This window comes from Paroedura picta, chromosome 11, assembly GCF_049243985.1.
Source record: "Paroedura picta isolate Pp20150507F chromosome 11, Ppicta_v3.0, whole genome shotgun sequence".
In the NCBI taxonomy this organism is placed as follows: domain Eukaryota; kingdom Metazoa; phylum Chordata; class Lepidosauria; order Squamata; family Gekkonidae; genus Paroedura; species Paroedura picta.
The window spans coordinates 256,917-280,325 of NC_135379.1; the positions used below are offsets into that span (position 1 = coordinate 256,917).

The window sequence follows — 23,409 nt, forward strand, 5'->3', positions numbered from 1 at the left end:
CTTCCTTATCCTTCCTTCCTTCCTTCCTCCCTTCCTTCCTTCCACCCTGAGTCCTATTCTCCTTCCTTCCTTCCTTCCTTCCTTCCTTCCTTCCTTCCTTCCTTCCTTCCTTCCTTCCTTCCTTCCTTCCTTCCTTCCTTCCAGCATGAGTTGTGAAAGGCTGGGTTCCTGCCAAACCAGCTCTCCTCACAAAGAACAATGCAGCAAAGTTGATTTGATGCCAGGAAAAAACACCAACACGTTTATCAAAACACGATATCCAACCGAGCATGCCCAGAGAAGCAGCAAGCAGAACTCAGCCGCCTGTTGAGTCTCCTCAGGTGATGGCCTCTGATGTAATAGCAGCTATGCAGGCTGGTCACACCCTGTAACAACTCCTGCGTCTCATGGCTCGGAATCCCAGGCAATTCACACCCCCAATTTGCGGGAGACTTCTGAACAAAAAGCTGGGAATTCAACCTTTCTCAAACTTCTATTCCAATAGCACTGTTAAGGCCAGCAAAGATTTATTCAAGGTGTAAGCTTCTGTGTAAAGGCAAAATTATCTGAGGAAGTTCACGCTTTGAATGAATTGTTGTTGGTCTTCAAGGTGCCTGACTGCACTCTTGTTTTGTTGTGCTACTTCAGACCAACACGGCCACCTGCCTGAATCTTCCTTCCATTTAGGCAAAGGAATGGCATGAATTGATTTCTAAGGGCTAGGCTGGTCATCTGGGCATCTAGTCAGCAACGTTTGTTTAATCTGACCTAGAGTTTTCACACTATTTTTAAATAAACATTTTCATTGATGCAGAGACAGGGAAAGAAAGGCTTCCCAAGAAAGGCCCTGGGCTTCCTTCTCCCCTCTTCCCAGCCTGCCTAGGGGCTGAGGAGCCACTGCCCCCCACTAGCCCCTTTCCCACTGCTGCCTTGGGTCGGGAGGAGAAGACACCTTGGTTCAGATGCCAGGGATAGGGTGGCTCTCATTTGGGATGCATCCCCCAGTGACTGGCCCAGCCTTGTCAGTCTCTCCCCACAACAGCCTCAGCTGTACGAGTCCCCAGCACCCTTTTGCTCCCAGTGGGGCGGGGGGGTCTTTCACTTCCCTCCCCTAGCCCTCTGAGTTTGTCTTTCAAGCCCCTGCCTGATGAAGTCCTCAGGAGGCCAGGGGGACTGTTTGGGGAGGTTGGAGCAGAAGGTCTATCCAACTGTCCGGTCAAGCCTTCCGCTTTTCCGCAAATTGTGGCCTCTTGTCAGTAAGACACCTTCTATTAGTCATAGGGACCTCCAGGGTCATCCAGTCCAGCCTCCTGCACTATGCATTACACTTACAACTACCTGCCCACCCATAGTGACCCCCCCCCTCAAAACAAATCTCCAGAATCCAGCCTGGCCTGGAAGGAATTCACCTCCCATCCTACAGTGGCAATCTGCAATTCCCTGGGTGTGCAAGTAAGGAAGGACCACAAGAGACAAACACTGGCACATCCCTTCCTGCCCACTCACTCATCATCTGCCTAAAAACATCCACATAAGGAGGACCCACCATTTCCCGAGTAAGCCTGTTTCACTGAGGAACTGCTCTAACTGTCAGGAACTTCTGCCGGATGTTTAGCCGAAAGATCTTTTGAATTAATTTCAACCCATTGTTTCTGGTGCAACAGAAAACAACTCTGCTCCCTCTTCTATATGACAGCCCTTGAAGCATTTGAAGATGGTGATCATATCACCTCTTAGTCGTCTTCTCTCCAGGATAAACAGACCAAGCTCCCTCAACCTTTCCTCACACGACTTGGTCTCCAAGCCCCTCACCATCTTTCTAGCCTTCCTCTGGACACACTCCAATTTGTCTACATCTTTCTTCTGTTGTGGTGCTCAAAACTGAACACAATTCTCCAAGTTAGACTGAGCCAGAGCCTAGCAAAGTGGAAACATCACCCCGCGTGATCTGGACAATATACTTCTTTTAATCCAGCCCCAAATCCCGTTAGCCTTTTTAGCCACTGAGTCACACTGCTGACTCATGTTCAGTGTCTTGATCTACTAAGACCTCCAGATCCTCTTCACATGCACTAATGCCAAGACAAAGCTCACCCATCCTTCAGTGATGCATTTGATTTCTCCTATCTAAATGCAGAACTTTACATTTTTCACTACTGAAATTCATTATATTCACCTTATCCTGGTTTTCCAGCCTGTCAAGATCAGCCTGTATCCTGTTTCTGTCTTCTGGTGTGTTTGCTGCCCCTCCGAGTTCAGTGCCCTCACAAGAGAGGCTCTGCCAGCTTTGGCTTGGCCTTTTACTTTGCCCCGATTGATTCTTTCTTGTTATTTATTATTGCTGGGTTACGTGCCTGGATCTCCCCCCTCCCCCCACTCTTGCTCAGGCCGTCCTCCCCGCCACCCCCTACCCCCAGCTCTGGCAGCCCAGCAGGGAATGGGCCCTGGAGCCGCAGAAAGCCCTGAACTCTGAAGAGCCAGCTGGGCACCAGCCCTCCCTCCCTCCCCCTGCCCCCTGCCCCCCTCCCCCAGCCTGGGTCCTCCCCCTCCAGGAGGGGCCTCCTATGTGCACCAAGCAGGTTGTCAGGAAACAGCCCATTTCTACCCACCCAGCAATGGGCAGCACAGATGCATGGAGGAGGGCAAGTGGTGGGCATGGCCCAGGGTGTGGGGCACTCACCCAGAAACCCATGGTCCCACCTGCAGCGGGAAGGAATCCCGAGGCCCGGGCTGCAGAGAGACACGGCAGCCACTGTGCTTGACCCCAGGGAGAGAGAGGGAGCTGCCTCTCCCAAGAGGAAGAGCAGAGCTGCCTTTGCCAGGCCTGGCAAGTTGAGACAGGCTCCACCTGGAGCTAGGAGAGAACAGCTGAGTCTGCCCGAGAGGCAAAGGAGCGGGGGGGGGGGGGGACGCACCCATCCACATTCCTGGGCCCCCTGCCCTATCCACCTGCAGCTGAGTGGGTGGGTCTCGTCTGGAATTGCCCACTTGGCTATCCTGAAGTGGCCCCTTCACTCCTGCACAGCCCTGGGCTCAGCACAGGAGGGAGCATGGCTGGTGGGCACTTGGCTGCAGGCAGCAAAGCCCTATGACAACCTTGCCAGGTAGGCCAGTCCCCATGCTTCTGGACTGAGAGCAAGCACACCAAGACGGTTTTTCCTCAGTCAGAGCTTTGCCAGTGCATGTGCAGGGGGCAACAGCCAGCCACCCAGGAAGGAGGAGGGGCGCCCTTCCAAGCTGGAATTCTAGGCCTTCCCCCTCCCCACCTGACTGCTGCCTGGGATTAGAGGCAGAAGACAAACAAACCTGCCTGGTTTGCAAGAGGTCCCAGGTTCAATCCCTGGGTGCATTGCCAGCCAAAGGGGCCAGGGAGTTGGGGCTGCAGAAGACCTCCACCAGAGGCTCAGAAGAACCGCTGCCTTGCAGGGTCCGCAATACTGACGGGTGATGGACCAAGGCTCCAATACAGGGAGCCCCTCGTGCACTCCACCACTCAACCCGGAGTCACCCCCTTCAGGTCCCGCCCCACAGCCTGGCTGGAGGGTCAGACCCAGTTGGGGCTGCTTCCCAGTGACGAGGGAGGAAGGGAGGGAAGCACTGAGGACCAAGTCAGGAGGAGGTCCACTGAGGCTCAGCGGCCAGCACAGCCCCATTGTTCTGAACAACAAGGCTACAGGAGGGGCCAAGGAGCGCCTTCCGGGCACAACTCGCAGGGGCACTGTTGCTGGTGCAGGGAGGAGTCGGAATTAAAGAACCGCATAGCCGGAAGGAGCCAGAAGGGCCATCTAGTCCTGTTCCATGCAAGATCAGCCTAAAGCAACCAGGGTAAGTAGATCAGTGCAGCCATTCTAGATAAGAGTTCCTCTGGAAGGTTTTCCCAGGGTCACACCTGTGCTTGCCAAGGACTGCCTCTAAATAGGGGGACGAACACAGGCAGAGAGAAAGAAGTGGGTGCCCCTTCTGGCTTCTTGGGGGCACCCCTGGCTAAGGGGCACCTCAATACCCCCCTCCACGCCCCCACCACTTCCTCTTCCCCATCCTGAATCAGGGGCAAAGACAAGCCATGAAACACAGCCAATAACACCGTCGGCCTTCATACACTCAACCACGGGCACACACACACTTCATCAAAGCCCCGAATGCAGCAGCCCTTGCCTCTCCGGGCCCAAATCTGCATTGCAGCAGGGGAGCCACCCATGATTGGCTGCCACGGCCACACCACGCGACAGGTGAGAAAGCGAAAGGTGCTCCTTCCTCCAGCAGAGAGAGGAACGGCACCACGTGGCGAGGGCCACTACCAAAGGAAAGAGAGCCCAGAGGTTGGTGGGTCGGCCGAAAACGTGGGGCCAGGGCAGAGGGGAACGCATCCCCCACCCCACCCCACCCCACCCCAGAGCAGCCCCTGCAGGCTCATCCTGTCAGGCTTACCTGGCACAGTCCCGCTGCCACTGACCCCCACAGCCAGCAAGACAGGCTCGGCCCCTTGGTGGCTCCACAGGGGGTTGGCGCTGCTGCCCCCCCTTGGCGGCTCCAGGGGGCTGAAGGACTTGCCTGAGCAGCGCTCCCGGCGCCGGAGTCGACTGGTGAGCAGTTTCCAGAAGCCGCTGGGAGGGCTCAGCCGGTCCCTGCCCTGCGGGTGGTCTGGGTAAAGCAGGTCGCGTTTGCTGGGGAAGGCGGGCACAGAGCTGGCATCCCCTTCGCTGCGGGTGCGGAAGCGTGCTGGGCGCAGGAGTCCCGATCCCGCGCGGTGCAGCTCCTGACCCCGGCGCAGACGGAAGCTGAAACTCTTGCGCAGAGAGCTAAGGTTCCTGCGTGCTGCCTCACCATGGCTCCCAAAGAGGTTCCACCGACGACTGCCCCACAGCGAGCTCCCTCGCGGGAACCCCATGCTCTCCGGGGTGGGACGGCCAGCCATTGCTGAGGGCAAGGAGGCCATGCTGGCTGGCCGGGGCGAGGCCAGGGACCCCACAGGGCCCCCGTTGTTCTCATTCCGGCGAGGAGAGCGCAGACGGAAGAAGTCCAGCAGGCTGCCCCGGGCCGGAGGGGGGGGCTGTGGGGGGCCGAGGTGGAGGCTGCCTTTGCCCACTGAGCAGAGGCTCTTGGGCCTGTGCCGCTGCTGCTCCGCCGCCTGGAGGGCCGCTTGCACCGTGGGGACTCCCTGCAGGTCCAGGGACTCACACACGCTCACTGCCCGCCTGGGACACGCCCGAGGGGTCCCGGGGGGGTGGCCCAGTTCACGCCAGTGCCAGCCTTCTGGCATGGTCACCCAAGGGCCTCTGCATGCGCCAGGGCATGGTGGCACCTCCGCTACGGCAAGCACCACAATGATGTCTCTGAGGGGGCAGGCAGCTTCTCACTTGCCTCTGTGTGTGCGTGTGTGTGTGTGTGTGTGTGTGTGTCTCCCTCCCTCTCTCACACACACCCACAAGCAGCCGGCATGTCCCAACCTGGTTCTGCAGAACCTCACAAACTCTGGCGTGGATCCCACCCACCTGGGAGTGGAGGCCTGAGTCACAGGCAAGGAGCTGAAGGCAGGCTGAAATGCTCGGCTGGCGAGGGAGGAGACAAGTAGAAACAGACCTCTAGGCCCAGCAGCAGCTCCAGTCGCCTGGCCTCGTGAGCTAGGGAGGTGCCAGCGGCCAAGGAGGAGGGCAGTCGGAGCAGCCAAGCAAGAGCCAGGGCTGCGCACCTGAGCAGGACCAGACACCACTGGGCAATTCCACCCCCACCCCCCTTTTAAGAGAAAACGGGGCTCAGGAAGGCCCGGCTGAGACTGTTCCTCCAAAGCACAGAAATCATGAGTGATTTTGTGCCCCCCAAGGAAGAGTGCAAATGATGGTACCAGAGAGGGGGAGGGGTGGACAGTGTTTACAGTCCCTATTTAATGGCCCCATTGTTGAACATTGCGTAATTAAAAACCATAAATGGGAATAATTGCGTTGTTATGTCTTTAAAAAGTTTGAAACAGAAAGCTTCAAGAGACTAGATATCAATAAATTACTAGAACAGGGGGAAACTTGAGCTATTTTCAAAATTGGCACTATGGAACCAAATGGGTTAAACAGTTTGTTGGATTTTCGTTGCTTTCTATAACTATCTTAACTTTGCGCCTCTCGCCGCGTCAGGCCCCCGGCAGGGAGCCCCAGATAACAGATATTCTGTCCACATACAAGTATGTGCTTATATGAAGTTTGTCTGAAACACTAATAGTATGTATTCATGAAATTTCTATGTGTATTATATTTATTTACTAATAATCATCATTGTACAACTACTAATTTCATATTTGTATTTCCTAAGATTCGTCCCTTGACAAAGCCAGCAGGCGAAACGCGTTGGGACTTATATGAAGTAAGAAAAAACATCTGAAACTGAAGAGAGACGACTCTGTTTGGATTTGCGTTGTAATCCTGCGTTGAGCAGGGGGTTGGACTAGATGGCCTGTATGGCCCCTTCCAACTCTTATGATTCTATGATTCTATGGGCTGATCCTGCATTGAGCAGGGGGTTGGACTAGATGGCCTGTATGGCCCCTTCCAACTCTATGATTGATCCTGCATTGAGCAGGGGGTTGGACTAGATGGCCTGTATGGCCCCTTCCAACTCTATGATTCTATGATTTATCATTGCCATATTGGTGTCCCAGTGCATCTGTACTATTTCATATTTGTTTCTTCACTGGAACCTACCCCTCCCAGTTCATTCATTTTTGAAGATGCCAACCAGAACATGCTGTTCCAGGGCCTTCCCCTCTCCCGGTCCCCGTGTTAGGAGAGATAAGTCACCTCTCCCACTGACACACCAGCTGCAATCCCCTAGGTGGCAGGGGTGGGGGGAGACCACACAGAGGCCAGGCTGGCAAGACTCCTATACTCAGCCTGACCATAGCCCACTAGACCAACTGTGTTTTCAAAGGCAGCTCTGGACCCTCCCTCCAAACCTCCCGGTCCCACAGACCAAGTACCCTCAGGAATGGGCCAGACAAGTCTGAGACAACCACGCAGAAGGTTCTCACTGGGGACCCAGGCCCCCTCCCCTTTGCTGAACAGCTCTTCTGCCCACAGCACCCACCCTGGATTCTGGCCAGAGGGGGAGAGGGCAGCTCATCCTTGCACTGACTCAGGACCCCTGCTCTTCTATGCTTCCAAAGATGCTTGGGCAGCGAACAGAATCTGGGGCCATGTGTTACCTTCCTCAGCCCACATCTGATTACAGCCTCTTTTCTCAAACATTTCACGAGACATCTGAGCCAGCAGCTACAGGGGTGCCCTAATCAGGAGAGAGCACCAGTGAAGAAGGGATATGGGGGTATGTCTCATGCAAAGGGACTTCCCTTCAGAGACACTTCTGGACATGATGCCCCTGACTTAAGGCCCTTAACCTAACAGCAAATATCTCCTTGACAATTAGAATCATACGAGTCGGAAGGTGCATCCAGGGGAATCTAGTCCAACCCCCTGCAGAATTCAGGAAATTTACAACTCACAGGAAATGCCCACCCACAGTGACCCCAATTCCATAACCAGATGATGCCCCCTCCACGCAGAATCCCTGGGCAGTCTGGCCTGGAGGAAATTCATCGCCCGACCCCAAAGTAGCGATCAGCATTTCCCTGGGCATGCAAGAAAGGGCCACAAGATCCAAGCACCGTCACAGCCCCTTCTGCCTACCCACTCGCAACCTGCCCAAGTTCCCAGAATCAGCATTTCTTTCAGTTGGCTGTCTATCCCCTGCTTAAAAACCTCCAAAGAAGGAGAACCCACCACCTTGTGAGGAAGCCTATTCCACTGAGGAGCCACTCTAACTGTCAGGAACTTCTTCTGGATGTTTAGCCGAAAATTATTTTGAATTGATTTAAAACCTCTGGGGCCAGACCAGAGCCAATGTGTCAGGGGCTATTGATCTGCAGAAGGTAACACAGGTATTTTTTAATTCAACGGATGCTGCATTCATTTTTTGCATGGTGCCACATAGTGTACTTACTGCAAGGCCTAGAAGCACCAGAAATCACCAGCTGCATTCTGCCCCAAAGTGAGAGAGACCTCCATCCTATTATTATTATTATTATTATTATTATTATTATTATTATTATTATTATTATTATTATTATTATTACCCGCCTTCCCCCCCCCCCCCGCTCGAGGTGGATCCTCTCCACAAGAGTGAAATTCCAGCAGTGGCCACTGGGGAGCAGCAGAGGCCAGTCAATGAGAGGACACAGCCTCTGGGGCCAGGGAGGAGAACTGCTCAGAGAGCCCCTACACACACACACACACACACACAGAGAGAGAGAGAGAGAGAGAGAGAGAGAGAGAGAGAGAGAGAGAGAGAGAGACCTGGCTGCCTTCAGCCTGCATATGGAAGGAGACGCAAGACCCTTCAGGCTGCATTTCCTTCTGGCTTGTTCCAAGGCCTATAAGCAGCCTGGGCTTTTGCCAATTTGACCCCACTCTCTCAAGGACCTCATTGCAGCCCCTTGCTTGCCAAAGCAACCCTTGAGACTGCTTTGCCCCTTGAAGAAGGCAACTGCCTCTGAACGTGGAGGCTCCCCAGACCTCCACACAATCCGCCTGTCTTTAACAGGCTTCAAAACCTCTCTGTCTGTGAAGAGACAGTTCTCTTCAACCTTTGGGCAGAAACCACATTCCCTAAGCTGCTAGCATAAAGGCCTCTGAAGGGCAAGCAAAACAAAGTCAACACAGCACCAGGAGAAATCTCACAGCACGTTTTCTGACTTGAATGGAATTTACTCACCAAAGGCTTTGTCAGTTTAATAATATTTTGATTATGCCATTCTTGATTACCTACATGTATATATACATATATACCTGAGCCATATGGAAGGGCGGTACAAAAATCTAATAAAATAAAAATAAATGAAATAAATATATCTGCATCTATTTGTACATGAATAAAATGTTCTGAAGAAACAAGCATACTTCCTGTGTTCATTATCTACAAAACTGGCCCCAATCCCCCCCCACACACACACCACCAGCTCTGTCTCTGCCACCACCCTGGGGACTCAGCTGGCCTCCCATCCCCATATTTTTCCTGCTGTCCCCCAACACATACACTCAGTGATCCTTTGGTGTCACAACAAACAATATTGTATATTTTTTCCAGCAATAATCTTGTGCCGCCTAAAACAGACTCTCAGTGCTTCTAGGAGGCACAAACTGATGTCTAGAGATGATGGTGCCATCTTTCAATCCACAGGATGGCTCCTGCCTCAATGCAGCCCATCTTGGCACAAGGTCCCATTCCCCAGTAACCTGAGAGCCCCTACTGGCCCTGTACTCCTAGTCCTGCACTGCAGAATAGCCCCTCCTGCTAGGACCCACCTTGACAGATCCACCCACCCAAGTATGGCTTGCAAAAAGTGGAAACCGGTAAGATGAGCAGTGACCCATGCTCTTTGTGGGTGCACAGCCCCACCCCAAACACTGGGGATTGGCAGCTCCCAGCTCATGGAGTAGCCTGCTGGAGGTTGCAGGGAAGGCCCCTACAGAGTGTGGAGAACAGAACTGTTCAGGAACAAGGCTTCACAAAGAGCAGGGGTATGTGCAAGCAGGCACCACCAGGATTCACAGGGGAGAGGAGAATGCCACCCTCCAAGCAATCCACTTGCCGTGCTGCCCCCTCCAGCAGTGAGATGTCAGTTCCCGCTCCCTCTCCCTGCCCGCCTACCCACTGGCCTGCAGTGGACCCCAGTTCTCCTCACCAGCGACCTCATGCAGACCCTGGCTGCAGAGGCCCAATCACCACAGGCACTGAGTACCCACCACCTCTGGCCTGGCCCGGCCCATTTGCTGGCTCTGTGCAGTGTCCACAGAGGCCAGGTTCTTTCTCCTAATTCGCAGGAAGGGACAGAAGCAGGCATGGAGACAGCAACCTGGGCAGCTAAGTGGGCATCCTCTTGGCCCCACTGACCCTCCTACTCTTTCCTTCCGACTTGTGAGGCAAGTTGGTTATTAGCACCAGTTCTCCCGTTGGAGGGGGGGGCTGTAGAATCCGGGTTTTTCTTCAGGCCTGTAGATAAATCTCTTCCCTCTGCACCTTGTCCCATTTACTGATCTGCACAGGGTCCAGGCTCACAATCAGATCCAGCGTTCCAGTAGAACAGCTCCAGAGGCTGCTGTGGCCATCAAAATCAGGTTGGCATCTACCTGCCTGTGCGCCTGAGGGATGGCCACCCTGACTGACCCCCAGAGTTATGCCACAGGATGGCTCAAGCAGAGTCACCTAAAACGCAGCCCTTCCAGGATGGAGGTCCTGTGGCTGGATAAGAAAGGCCCAAGCAAGGAAGTGCAATCACCCAACCTGCAGGAGGACAAATGTCAGGGGTACACTCAGCCACAAATCTGGGCATGATCTTTGACACCTGGCCCATCTTAGGGTGAGGGAGGGCCAGGCTGCCATCACGCCTGAGGGATCAGTGGGGCATGGCCAGATGAGGCCATCATGAATAGTTATCTTACTAGCGCTGAATAGTGATACTATGGAGAGACCCAGCTAGGTGCAGTGGTTAGGAGCATGGACTTCTAATCTGGCGAGAGAGGCTTGATTCCCTGCTCCTCCTCCACATGCAGCCAGCTGGGTGACCTTGGGCTCACCACAGCACTTATAAAGCTGTTCTGACTGAGCAGTAAGATCAGGGCTCTCTCAGCCTCCCCTCCCTCACAGGGTGTCTGTTGTGGGGAGAGGAAAGGGAAGGCGACTGTAAGCCGCTTTGAGGCTTCTTTGAGTAGAGAAAAGCGGCATCTAAGAACCAACTCTCCTTCTTCAGTAATCTCAGGGCTCTCTCAGCCTCCCCTCCCTCACAGGGTGTCTGTGATGGGGAGAGGAAAGGGAAGCTGACTGTAAGCCACTTTGAGCCTCCTTCAGGTAGAGAAAAGCGGTATAGAAGGTCCAACACTCCTTCTTCTAGTCCTAGGCCCCACTCACCATGGCCTACACAGGCCCCAAGCACAGACATGATTCCCAGGGGAAGGCATGGGGCAGTTCTGGGGCCCCAACCAGGCCCCATCTGCCTTGCTCCATGCACACCCTAGCTCACAAGGAGGAGGTGGCATCCTTTGATTTAGTTCCTTTAGAACTTTGACAAATCCCCCTCAGTTTCAAAGGAGCCACCATCTTCAAAATGCAAAGGAATCTCCTGGTTCTTTGAAGACTAACTAGCCCTGATTCCAGGAGAAACGCACCAAAAGTGGGCCTCAGTGTGACAAAGACTCTTGCTAGACTACAAGCCTCACTGGTCTTGAAGGATACACAAGAACCTGCTGAGATTGACACAGCCAATTTTTGGAAAAGAGCAGCAGGGGGGACAGCAGAGGCAGAAGTAGAATATTTTTTTTATTTATTTAGATTTATTATTATTTGTTTATTATATTTATATACCACCCTCCTCCACAAGGAGATGGGAGAAGCAGGAGGTCTCTCTGTTCTCCAGGATAGAATCATAGAGTTGAAAGGGACCTCTGGGGTCATCTAGTCCAATCCCTTGCAGAATGCAGGAAATTCACAACTACCTGACCACGCACAGTGACCTAATTCCGTGCTCAGATTATGCCCCTGTCCAAAAACCAGAATCCCTTGGCAGTCTGGCCTGGAGAAAATTCGCCTCCTGTCCCCAAAGTGGCAATCAACATCTCCCTGGACATGCAAGAATGGGCCACAAGAACCAGTCATGGACACGATCCCCTCTGTCCCCTGTTTACAATCTGCCTAAGTTCACAGAATCAGCCTCTCCTTCAGCTGGTTATCCAGCCTCTGCTTAAAAACTTCCAAGGAAGGAGAACCCACCACCTCCCGAGGAAGGAGGTTAAACTGGCTTCCTCAGGAAGCAGTGGACTCCATCGCCAACACGAGGACTCTGGCAAGCCAAGGCAAGAGAGCTGTCGCCACTTGTAGAAAAAACAAAGGATCCCGTAGAGCGGCCCACTGGCCACTGGCCAACTCCTGCTGGCCACCAGAGCCCTCCTCTCTGCCCCTCTCTCTGCCACCCCCACGTGGGTTTTAGAGGAAAATCTTGGGAACGTGACAGCAGCTATCTTCTGTTGCTTGGCAACAAAATAGCAAGAGGCACTGCTCCCCCTCTTATGTTTAATAATCTCCCAAATCACAGCAAAGCCTCGAATTACCAAGAGAGGGGCCATCACTACCCCAGCGCATCAGAGAATGGGCCCTGAAGTAGAAAACTGGGCAGCAATGACCCCCACACCCAGCAGAGACAGGCCAGCCCCTGCTCCGAGCCATGGCTTTCATCAGACCCAAGGTCAAGTCACTCAGTCGATCGGCCATCACTGCAGAGTTACTAGGTCTCAAACATAACCAGACAGATTGCAAGCAGAAATCCTGCCACTGCTCCAAGAGGCCCAGCTACTGTGCATCCTCACACATCGTGGGCGGGGGGGAGAGAATACCCTGATCGCATTTGAGCAATTAGACATGACAGCCTCAAAAGCCAGAGGAGCAGGCAAGGGCTGCTGAGAGGAGCGTGACTCTCCTCTCCTACACATTCTCAGCCCAGCCCGTAAGGTATGGCCAGAGAGCCAAGGAAAGTCCCAAGGCCAGAAGAAAAACCACGCTGGATCAGGCCAATGGCCCCTCCAGTCCAGCACTCTGTGTCACAATGGCCAAAACCCAGGGACCCTCAGGTGGTCCACCAGCAGGGCCAGAACTCCAGAATCATTCCCCCCCCATTGCAGCCCCCCAAACAGCAAGAGGACAGAGCATCAGAGACCCAGATTCATCACAAAACTGTGGGCCTCATATAAGCCGCAGGGCACACAAAAGCCATCCACGTTTAATACCTTTTTTGTTAGAAGCTGCATCAGAGTACCTTTTTCAGGTTGCTGCGTCCCAAAACAGGGAAGGGGCTGCAGCTCAGTGGAAAAACCACTGCTTTGGCGTGCAGAAGGTCCCAGGCCCAATCTCTGGCACCTCCAGGCAGTAGGGGATGGAGAAGACCCAGGCCTGGCGAGCTTTCCCCCTATAACCTGCTTTAGTGTACTCGGCCACAAGCTGTTCCTGACAGTACCATGAAATTGGGGAACTGGCCACATCCACTGACTTGGGAGTAGAACAAATGTAGAGTCCAGTCAGGCACCTTTAAAACCAACAAAGTTTTATTCCAGGTATCAGCATTTGTGTGCATGCACACTTCTTCAGATATGTCAAACCTGAGAGTGCCGTACCTGTGTGCTTACCATGCCTGCGAATGGCAACAGAGCCTGGAAACCTACTCTGGCTTCAAACCACCGGTCCAGCTCCACGGCTCCTCAGTGCAGGGGTGCCTCTATATTCTAAACATAGGGAAAGACTGCCCTGGAGAGCTGCTGCCACTCTGATTCAGTAGAGAGTAGCTTCATGTGTGTGTTTGGATAGGAAGACAGGAGAGAAAGAAAATAAAGTTCCAGGGCCTGTCAGAATACCCTGAAGTCTGCAATATGCCCTGCAGCCGTCATCCCGGCGTTTCAAAGAGGCTGCAACTCCCCACCACCACCTACCTTCTTTCGAAAAGCCTGAAAAGGCTTCCTCTTCCACTCAACATCGAACTAAAAGAAAACTTCTAAGGAACTCAAAAGTTTGCACTTGCTCTTGAGATACCTTTGCTGCTCCCAACGGAACAGGAATCCCTGACTGCTGTTTGGGGGGCAACCAGCAGAACTCCTGACCATTTGTGCCTTGGGCCTGCAGAAGAACTGCCCACCTGACACTTCTCCCAAGGGGCAGGACTCTCCCTGCCTTCTTTACAAAGTACCAAGAAAAGCCACAGCTGGCTGACTCACAACTTAGAGATCTTCCATCCCAACATTTGCATCTAGATGGGAGGATGAGAAGACCCTGACCAAAGGCAGGACCATCAGCCAAGGGACTGATGGCTGGAAAGGACAGGTAACAACCCGTTAGCCTACTGTGACATAACAAGAAAGCTCCAGAGCGAGCCTGGCAGGAGAACAACACAGGGCACCAGAGCATGGGTCACTAGTCTTTCCACAATGACTCATGACTGCCCACCCCCATCACTGAAAACCCTCTCACACAGCTATGAATAAAAAGAATCCACATGGTCTGTTCAGGCTGAGTAAAGGTACAAAGAAAAGGTGGAAACACACACTTCTCCTCCCCTTCACTCAGCAGGCTTAAAGAGGACAGGGCAACCACATCAGACTTGAGGTTGCTGTAGTCTGAAGGTCAGCATTGCCTTAGTTCTCCAGGTTGGGTCTTCTCTGCACTATCCCAGCTTAACACGTGGGAGGGTAGAGTCCCAAACTAAAGCCTTAGTCCGGCATGGCTGGTGCTGCCATGTAAATAGCAAGACCATTTATTCTTTGTGTCCAGATCATGTATAGTTTCCCCCTGGGAAGCGTTCCTCTGTCTGCTTCACTCTGCCCTTCCTGTTTCCAGAGTGGGGTGGGAGGTTGCACACACTTTTCACTACCAGGAGGAGTCTCAAGGCATCTTACCATCACCCACCTTTCCTCTCCCCACAAGAGACACCCTGTGAGGTGTGTGAGGCTGAGAGAATGGTGAGTGGCCCCAGGTCACCTACCTAGCTCCATGTGGAGGAGCAGGGAATCAAACTTGGTTCTCCAGGTTAAAGGCCACTGCTCTTAACCAAAACCCCAAACTGGCTCTTAACAACCCTCAGCCCCAGGACCCCGTCTCCCTACCAGCTCCAAATTTACAGCTGGACTTCAACGCAGAGAGGGCAACTACCATGAATGAAATGTTAGGGTTGGAGGGCACTGTGCCACAGAGGAGACTGGCCTACTGCTGAGAGGGTCCATCTTCAATTTGCCAACTCAGTTCCGATCATATGGGGTTACCATGGACCCTGCATTATTATTAGACAAGCAAGGCAATATAGCTGCCAAAAAGGGAGGGAGGGAGGGAGGGAGGGAGGAAGGGAGGGAGGGAGGGAGGGAGGGAGGAAGGAAGGAAGGAAGGAAGGAAGGAAGGAAGGAAGGAAGGAAGGAAGGAAGGAAGGAAGGAAGGAAGGAAGGAAGGAAGGAAGGAAGGAAGGAAGGAAGGAAGGAAGGAAGGTGGTATTCTCTTCAATCAAGTGGCATTCTCTTCAATCTTGCCTGTCAAGGGAAGAGGAATGTGTCGGGAGAGGAAGATAATGGAAGTGAATCAGTGGCTGCGTAGTTGGTGCCGGCAGGAGAGATTTGGTTTCTGGGACCATGGGATAGGCTTTCTTGAGGAAGGCCTACTAGCACCTGATGGACTGCACTTATCAAAGTTGGGGAAGAATGTGTTTGGCAGGAACCTGGGGAGATTCATCAGGAGAGCTTTAAATTGAAGCCACAAGGAGGAGACGTTCAGCATAGGGAGTGTAAGGAAGGAGACCAATCGAGGGCAGCCCAACCAGGAAGGCCAGCTCATAGGAAAACAAAAGTAAAAGGATTCAGATGCTTTTATACTAACACCCGAAGCATGGGCAATAAAAAGGAAGAGCTGGAACTTTTCATGCTGATGGAAAGGTATGATCTAGTGGGCATCACAGAAACTTGGTGGAATGATTCTCATGACTGGAATGTAATAGTGGATGGATATGAACTGTTCAGAAAAAACAGAATAGATCAAAGAGGTGGAGGAGTGGCACTGTGTGTGAGGAAAGGGCTTACCTGTCAGGAAATTCTAGTGAAGGAGAGTATATCTACAGTGCAAAGCATCTGGGTGAAAATAAGTGAGAGGAAAACAAACAGTGTGGTGGTTGGTGTCTGCTACCAACCGCCTGACCAACGAGAGGATGTGGATGCTGCACTTTGTGAGCAGCTTGAGAAAAAATCCAAGCGTCAGGACCTTGTCATCATGAGTGACTTCAATTTCCCAGATGTGTGCTGGGAAACAAACTCTGCAAAACGTCCTCTGCGAAGCGTTCTGACCTGCCTGGCTGACAATTTCATTTATCAGATGGTAGATGAACCACAAGAGGTTCAGCCATACTGGACTTCATACTGACCAACAGGCAAGAGTTGGTGGATGAGGTGAAGGAGGTGGGGACCCTAGGGGGAAGTGACCATGTCCTCATAGAATTCCTTTTGAGATGGGTAGCCAAGGAAGCTTGTAGCCAGACGCGGATGTTGGATTTTCGTAGGGCAAACTTTCATAAACTCAGAGACATGATGAGTGTCATACCATGGATGAGAATGCTGGAAGGGAAGGGAGCATGTGAAGGGTGGGCGCTACTCAAACAAGAGCTATTGCATGCTCAATCAATGACTATTCCAGAAATACGAAAACACTGCAGGAGCTCTAAGAAGCCTATTTGGATGAACAGAGAACTTCAAGAGGAACTAAGAAAGAAAAGAGAGATGTTCAGGGAATGGAGGGAAGGACAGAGCTCTAAAGAAGAGTACCTACAGGTAAAGGAGGCAATAGGCCCACTGTTGGGTGCGGATGGACAAACTCTAACGGAGGATGCAGAGAAAGCAGAAAGGCTCAGCGCCTATTTTACATCTGTTTTTCTCCCACAGGTCAAAGGGTTTAGGCACATCTAGAGATGGCAGTAGCCAAGAGATAGTGTCTGGGTGGCAGGTTGACATGGACAGAGAGGTTGTGGAGAGGCATTTAGCTGCACTGGATGAGTTCAAATCCACTGGGCCAGATGAAATGCACCCGAGAGTACTCAAAGAACTTTCTAGAGAACTTGCAGAACCCTTGTCCATCATCTTCGGGACCTCTTTAAGGACTGGAGATGTCCCAGAGAACTGGAAGAGAGCAAACGTTATTCCGATCTTCAAAAAAGGGAGGAAGGATGACCAGGGAAACTACAGACCAGTGAGTCTGACCTCTGTTGTGGGTAAGATAATGGAGCAGATATTAAAGGGAGCGATCTGCAAACATCTGGAGGACAATATGGTCATCCAAGGAAGTCAGCATGGATTTGTCTCCAACAGGTCCTGTCAGACCAACCTGGTTTCCTTTTTTGACCAAGTGACAGGTTTGCTGAATCGTGGATTTTTCGGTTGATGTTGTTTACTTGGATTTTAGTAAAGCTTTTGATAAGGTTCTCCATGATGTTCTGATGGATACGTTGAAGCACTGCAATCTGGATTTTCAGATAGGTAGGTGGATAGGGAATTGGTTAGAGAACCGCACTCAAAGAGTTGTTGTCAATGGTGTTTCATCAGACTGGAGGGAGGTGAGTAGAGGGGTACCTCAGGGCTCGGGGCTCGGTGCGGTACTTTTTAACATATTTATTAATGATCTAGATGAGGGGGTGGAAGGACTACTCATCAAGTTTGCAGACAACACCAAATTGGGAGGATTGACAAATACTCCGGAAGATAGAGACAGAGTTCAACGAGATCTGAACACAATGGAAAAATGGGCAAATGAGAACAAGATGCAATTTAATAAAGATAAGTGTAAAGTTCTGCATCTGGGTCAGAAAAATGAAAAGCATGCCTACTGGCTTGGGGATACGCTTCTAGGTAACACTGTGTGTGAACGAGACCTTGGAGTACTTGTGGATAGTAAACTAAACATGAGCAGGCAGTGTGATGCAGCGGTAAAAAAGGCAAATGCCATTTTGGACTGTATCAACAGGGGCATCACATCAAAATCACAAGATGTCATAGTCCCATTGTATACGGCAGCGGTCCCCAAGCTTCATCTGGTCGGGGACCGCCTCCGCGGGTGGGGGAGAGCCAGTGGCCCGGCTGCCGCAATTGCTCATTAACGCGCATGCCCAATTGCTGTGCATGCCCGTTTTGGCCACCAGGTGGCACTAACACGCATGCGCAGAGTTGCCGTGCATGTGCGTTTTGTGCCGGCCTCTTTCCCCCCCTCTCGCTGCAGGGGGGGGAGGCAGGTGCGGCCGCTGGCGGCTCGGTATGATGGCCTTTGCAGTCCGGTACCGGGCCACGGACCGGGGATTGGGGACCCCTGGTATACGGCACTGGTCAGACCACACCTGGAGTACTGTGTGCAGTTCTGGAGGCCTCACTTCAAGAAGGACTTAGATAATATTGAAAGGGTACAGAAGAGAGCGACGAAGATGATCTGGGGCCAAGGGACCAAGCCCTATGAAGATAGGTTGAGGGACTTGGGAATGTTCAGCCTGGAGAAAAGGAGGTTGAGAGGGGACATGATAGCCCTCTTTAAGTATTTGAAAGGTTGTCACTTGGAGGAGGGCAGGAGGCTGTTTCTGCTGGCTGCAGAGGAGAGGACACGCAGTAATGGGTTTAAACTTCAAGTACAACGATATAGGCTAGATATCAGGAAAAAAAATTTCACAGTCAGAGTAGTTCAGCAGTGGAATAGGCTGCCTAAGGAGGTGGTGAGCTCCCCCTCACTGGAAGTCTTCAAGCAAAGGTTGGATACACACTTTTCTTGGATGCTTTAGGATGCTTAGGGCTGATCCTGTGTTGAGCAGGGGTTGGACTAGATGGCCTGTATGGCCCCTTCCAACTCTATGGTTCTATGATTCTATGATTCTATGATTCTAGAAGGAAGGAAGGAAGGAAGGAAGGAAGGAAGGAAGGAAGGAAGGAAGGAAGGAAGGAAGGAAGGAAGGAAGGAAGGAAGGAAGGAAGGAAGGAAGACACCTTGTGAAGTAGGTGAGGCTGAGAAAGCTCCAAGAGAACTGACTGGCCCAAGGTCACCCAGCTGTCTGCATGTGGAAGAAGAGCAGTGGGGAATGATACCTGGCTCTCCAGATTAGAGAAGAAGAAGAAGAAGAGTTGGTTCTTATATGCCGCTTTTCTTTACCCGAAGGAGGCTCAAAGAGGCTTAGTCTTTTCTCTCCCGACAACAGACACCCTGTGAGGTGGGTGAGGATGAGAGAGCCCTGATATCACTGAAGAAGAAGAATTGGTTCTTATATGCCACTCTTCTCTACCCAAAAGAGTCTCAATGCGGCTTACATTCACCTTCCCTTTCCTCTCCCACCACAGACACCCTGTGAGGGAGGGGAGGCTGAGAGAGCCCTGAGATTACTGAAGAAGGAGAGTTGGTTCTTAGATGACACTTTTCCCTACCCGAAGGAGTCTCAAAGTGGCTTACAGTCACCTTCCCTTTCCTCTCCCCACAACAGACACCCTGTGGGGTGGGTGAGGCTGAGAGAGCCCTGATATCACTGCTCGGTCAGAACAGCTTTATCAGTGCCGTGGTGATCCCAAGGTCACCAAGCTGGCTGCATTTGGGGGAGTGCAGAATCGAACCCGGCATTATTATTATTATTATTATTATTATATTTATATTTATACCCCGCCTCCCCCCGAAGGCTCGAGGCGGCTTACATAAACCCGTCCCCTAAAACCATAAAATGACAATAAAAACCAATGATTTACAATAATTGTAACAGCGATGGCGTAGCCTACTCATTTGCTCTCCGCATCCTCATCTACGGTGGGGGATGACGCTCTCTACCACCAGTTTGTGAGGGGGGGGCTGATCTTCTTTCCGCCCGGCCTCAGTTATAAGCCTGGCGGAAGAGCTCCGTCTTACAGGCCCTGCGGAATGCTGGTAATTCCCGCAGGGCCCTCAGCTCTTCCGGGAGCTCATTCCACCAGGTTGGGGCCAGGACCGAAAAGGCCCTGGCCCTAGTCGAGGCCAGGCGGGCTTCCTTGGGGCCGGGAACGACCAGTAGGTTAGCCCCCGCAGAGCGTAAAGCCCTGCGGGGGATATAGGGCAAAAGGCGGTCCCTCATATATGCTGGGCCTAGACCACGGATGGCCTTGAAGGTCAAAACCAAAACCTTGAACCTGATCCGGAAGGCGACCGGTAACCAATGCAGCTGCCTCAGAACTGGCTGGATGTGAGCCCTCCATGGTGTAGCTGTGAGGACTCTAGCAGCCGCATTTTGGACGAGTTGCAGTTTCCGGATCAAGCCCAGAGGCAGGCCGGTGTAGAGCGAGTTACAGAAATCTAGTCTAGAGGTGACCGTCGCATGGATCACTGTGGCCAGGTGTTCAGAGGACAGATAGGGCGCTAGTAGCCGAGCCTGGCGAAGATGGAAAAATGCCCGGCTAGCTACCTGTTTAACCTGTGCCTCGAGTGTTAGTGAGGCATCGATGGTCACCCCTAAATTCCTGGCCTGAGATGCGATATTAAGTTGCGTCCCGGCCAGAAAGGGTAAGCGCGCTTCCTGATCTGCCCCCCTACGGCCCAACCACAGAACCTCCGTCTTGGAGGGGTTGAGTTTCAGGCGACTCTGCTCGAGCCATCCAGCTACGGCTTCCAAACATCTGGCAAATGGATCTGGGGGGGAGTCCGGGTGGCCATCCATGAGGAGAAAGAGCTGGGTGTCATCAGCGTACTGGTGGCAACCCAGCCCATAGCTCCGTACCAGTTGAGCCAGAGGGTGCATAAAGATGTTAAATAATGTAGGAGAGAGCACCGAGCCCTGTGGGACCCCACAAGGGAGCCGGTAAGGGCCCGATACTTCCTCTCCCACGGCTACCCTCTGTGTCCGGTTTTGGAGGAAGGAGCGTATCCAGCGTAACGCTGTACCCCTTATCCCCGTACCGGCAAGGCGGCTCGCTAGCAGCTCGTGATCGACCACGTCAAACGCGGCCGACAGATCTAAAAGAACTAGCACAGCAGAGCCACCTCGGTCAAGCTGGCGACGAAGGTCATCCAATTAGAAGCATGCCAGATTAGAAGTCTGTACTCCTCACCACTCCGTCAAACTGGCTACCACTCTTAGCTATGACCCCACACTGGCTCTTTTGTGTTCTTTGTCTTCATTTACCCTAGAAGATTCCCCCCCTACCATGACATGGCTTATCTGGCCCCATGGGTTATCTGGCCAAGGGGGTTGCAATTTGAACCCTACAAGGCTCTGCCTGTAAACACAGAAGGCCACAGCCTGGCCACTGTCAGGCACCCGGCAAAGACAAGCCTCTGCAGGTACTTTGGAAAGGGGAGGCGGGGAAGCTGCTTGGGAGGCAGAAGACCTCCTGTGGGACCCCTGGCAGTATCTCCCACTATAGGGAAGCCCCGCCCTGAAGACTGCCATGCCCAATGACAGCCTGGATGGGCCGACGCGCAGGCTGAGTCGGGGTAAGCGCCAGAGGCGTCCCTGAGCATCTCCAAACTACGCCACCCACTGACACCGGGCGGGGCAAGGGCCTGGTGGTACCCAATGCCGGGGAAAGAACTCAGGCAAAACCAGAGACGAGGCTTCTGATTCACTGAGCAGGCTGCCCGTTGGGAGGAAGCCCGCCCACCCCACAACGTTGGTTCTTGGGTGGCAAAACATGCAAGGGGTGGCCCCCCCCCGCAGGAGCAGGTGTGCGGACAACTGTGTCACCCCCCCCCCCCCAGCATCAAAGGCCCAATGGTTCCAAGGCACTCCGCTGAAAACGAAAAGAAGTCCGCTGCACAGCGGCTGGCTGTGCCGTGCAGAAGGGACAGACATGCCAAGGGGCACAGAAGCCCAGAGTCCCACCCAGGCCCATGCTGGTCATTCCCCGGGCATCCCACAGACAGCCCGAGGACACCAAACCACCACCCTTCAGGGGTGAGTTGCACAGTTCATTTCCGCCACCCTCCAGCACCTGCTGAATTCCAGAGACCCCGCCACGACCCCCCCCCCCACGCACTTGCATGTGAGGGCTAGGCTGCCCCCATGGAGAAAATTCCTCCCTTATGCTGTTCTGGAATTTGTTTTGAAAAGGATTTGTTCAATGCTGCTTGACTTTGGCAATGCACAAATAGGATCATGCTCCATCCCATGAGGACACACACAGCCTGTTCAGGGATGTCCAGAGCAGTACTTGGCTTCTCCCCTCCAAGGGACCCTCAGAGGGTGCTGGGCATGGTCATAACAGGGTGGCCTGCAGAGGCAGAGCCAAAAACAGGGTGCACAGTCTCCCAAGGCTTTAGATAAGGCATGAAGGGCAAACATTTTGTAAGGCGGGGGGGGGGGGGGGAGGAGAGATCTGGGGTTGGTTATCCTCTCAGGTTGAAAGATGAAGGCACCTTGACTTAAAACGTTTTGAAGAGCGAATGAATGAACAGATCGTTCTGCCGTGTTGCCCCCCCTGCCCCCCGCCCCCCGCCCCGCTACCCTCCCCATGGGCGCTAAAATTCTCCGACCGCCTCCGCAGGGGGCCGGGCGGACAGCTGAGCACGCAGGGCCGGGCCCGGCCGAGGCAGGAGGACATCCTGGCTCGCTAGCCCCAGAAGGCCCGTCGGGCTCAGCGAAGGCCCCCGCCTCCGCCCGCCCCGCCAACAAAGGCAGCGGCCGCGGCCCCAGGCCTTCCACGCGGCCCCCGCAGCACAAGCGCCGGCGCGCGGTCCCAGCGGCGCTTGGCCCGCACCCCTCCGCCGCCCATCCTGCGTCTTCTCCATCCCCCCGCAGAAGCACATGGTGCGCGCAGGGGGACCGCGCAGGCCGGCCACAGGAGGCCGCTCGGCCATTCCGCCCGCGAGTGAGTGACCAGCCGCAGGCAGGGCGGCCCGGCCCGGCCCGGCCCGGCCCGGCCCGGCCAAGTCCGGAGGCGGCCTGTCTTGCTTCCGCCAGGCGCTCCAGGGATGCCCGCCGCAGCCCTCCGGCCAGCCCGAGAGGGTGCCTCTGAGGTCGTGCGGAGAGCGCTTCCCTCCCGGCACTCTCCGCCCAGCAGCGGCCCTAGCAGGAGGGCCACGCCAGCCGGGAGCAAGAGACAGGCGGCCCAAGGCGAGATGCATCGCGCCGACCAGCGGGGCTCCATCTTGCGCCGCACGGGGAGAGCCCGAGGGGGCAGCGGCAGGGGCAGAGTGCAGGGGGGAGCCCGGCCGCCCCCCGCCCGGCCGCCCGGCTCACCCACCCTCGATGGAGATGACGTGCTCGCGGATCTGGCCCTGCAGCGCCAAGTCCTCGACGCGCTCGATGAGGTCGTAGATGGCGTAGATGTTGGGGTGCACCGACTCGAAGCGCCCGATCTCGGCGCGGATGGCCGCCGAGTTGGACAGGCCGAACTGCGGCTGCGGCCCGCCGCCCGCCTGCGGCCCCGATGGGCCCGGCGCCGCCAGGCTCTGCGCCTGCTGCTGCGCCTGCCCCTGCTGCCCCCCGGGGCTCTGCCCGGGCCCGGCCTGGAAGTTCATGGCCCGCGGCGGCGGCGGCGGCGCAGCGGGCGGGCGAGAGGCGGCGGCGGCGGCGGCGGTTCAGAGGCGCGGGGCTGGCGCTGGCCGGGTGGGCCGCTCTCGCCACTGCATGGCCGGCTGCAGCTGCGCTCCTCCGCTCCTGGCCTCGCCGCGGCTCCCCGCCCGGCGCTGCCCCCTCCCCGCAGCAGCAACAGCAGCAGCAGCAGCGCCCAACAGACCCGCGTCACGCAGCCGCAGCCGCAGCCGCCCCCGCTCCTCCTCCTCCCGCGTCAGCGCCGGTCGGGATGGAGCCGCCCCCGGAGAGGAAGCCAGGAAGGACGGAAGGAAGGAAGGAGGAAGGAAGGCGGCAGGCTCCCGAGCCCGGCACCCCCTCCTGCCGCAAGC

The 23,409-nt window shown here is 54.3% G+C and overlaps 1 protein-coding gene across 8 annotated transcripts in view; it reads right to left on the reverse strand.

The window, feature by feature from the left end:
* Positions 1–23,409, reverse strand: part of AGAP3 (ArfGAP with GTPase domain, ankyrin repeat and PH domain 3) — a 77,660-nt gene extending 54,251 nt beyond the window's left edge. For 2 of the 8 annotated variants that reach the window (XM_077303521.1, XM_077303520.1), the window contains exon 1: positions 22,749–23,404. In XM_077303521.1, the coding sequence (XP_077159636.1) occupies positions 22,749–23,025 (277 nt within the window). In that variant the 5' untranslated portion in view covers positions 23,026–23,404. Of the gene's footprint in view, positions 1–4,407; positions 5,341–22,748 lie in introns of those variants that run through there. The other 6 variants (XM_077303518.1, XM_077303516.1, XM_077303519.1 and 3 more) reach the window with 5 other exon arrangements.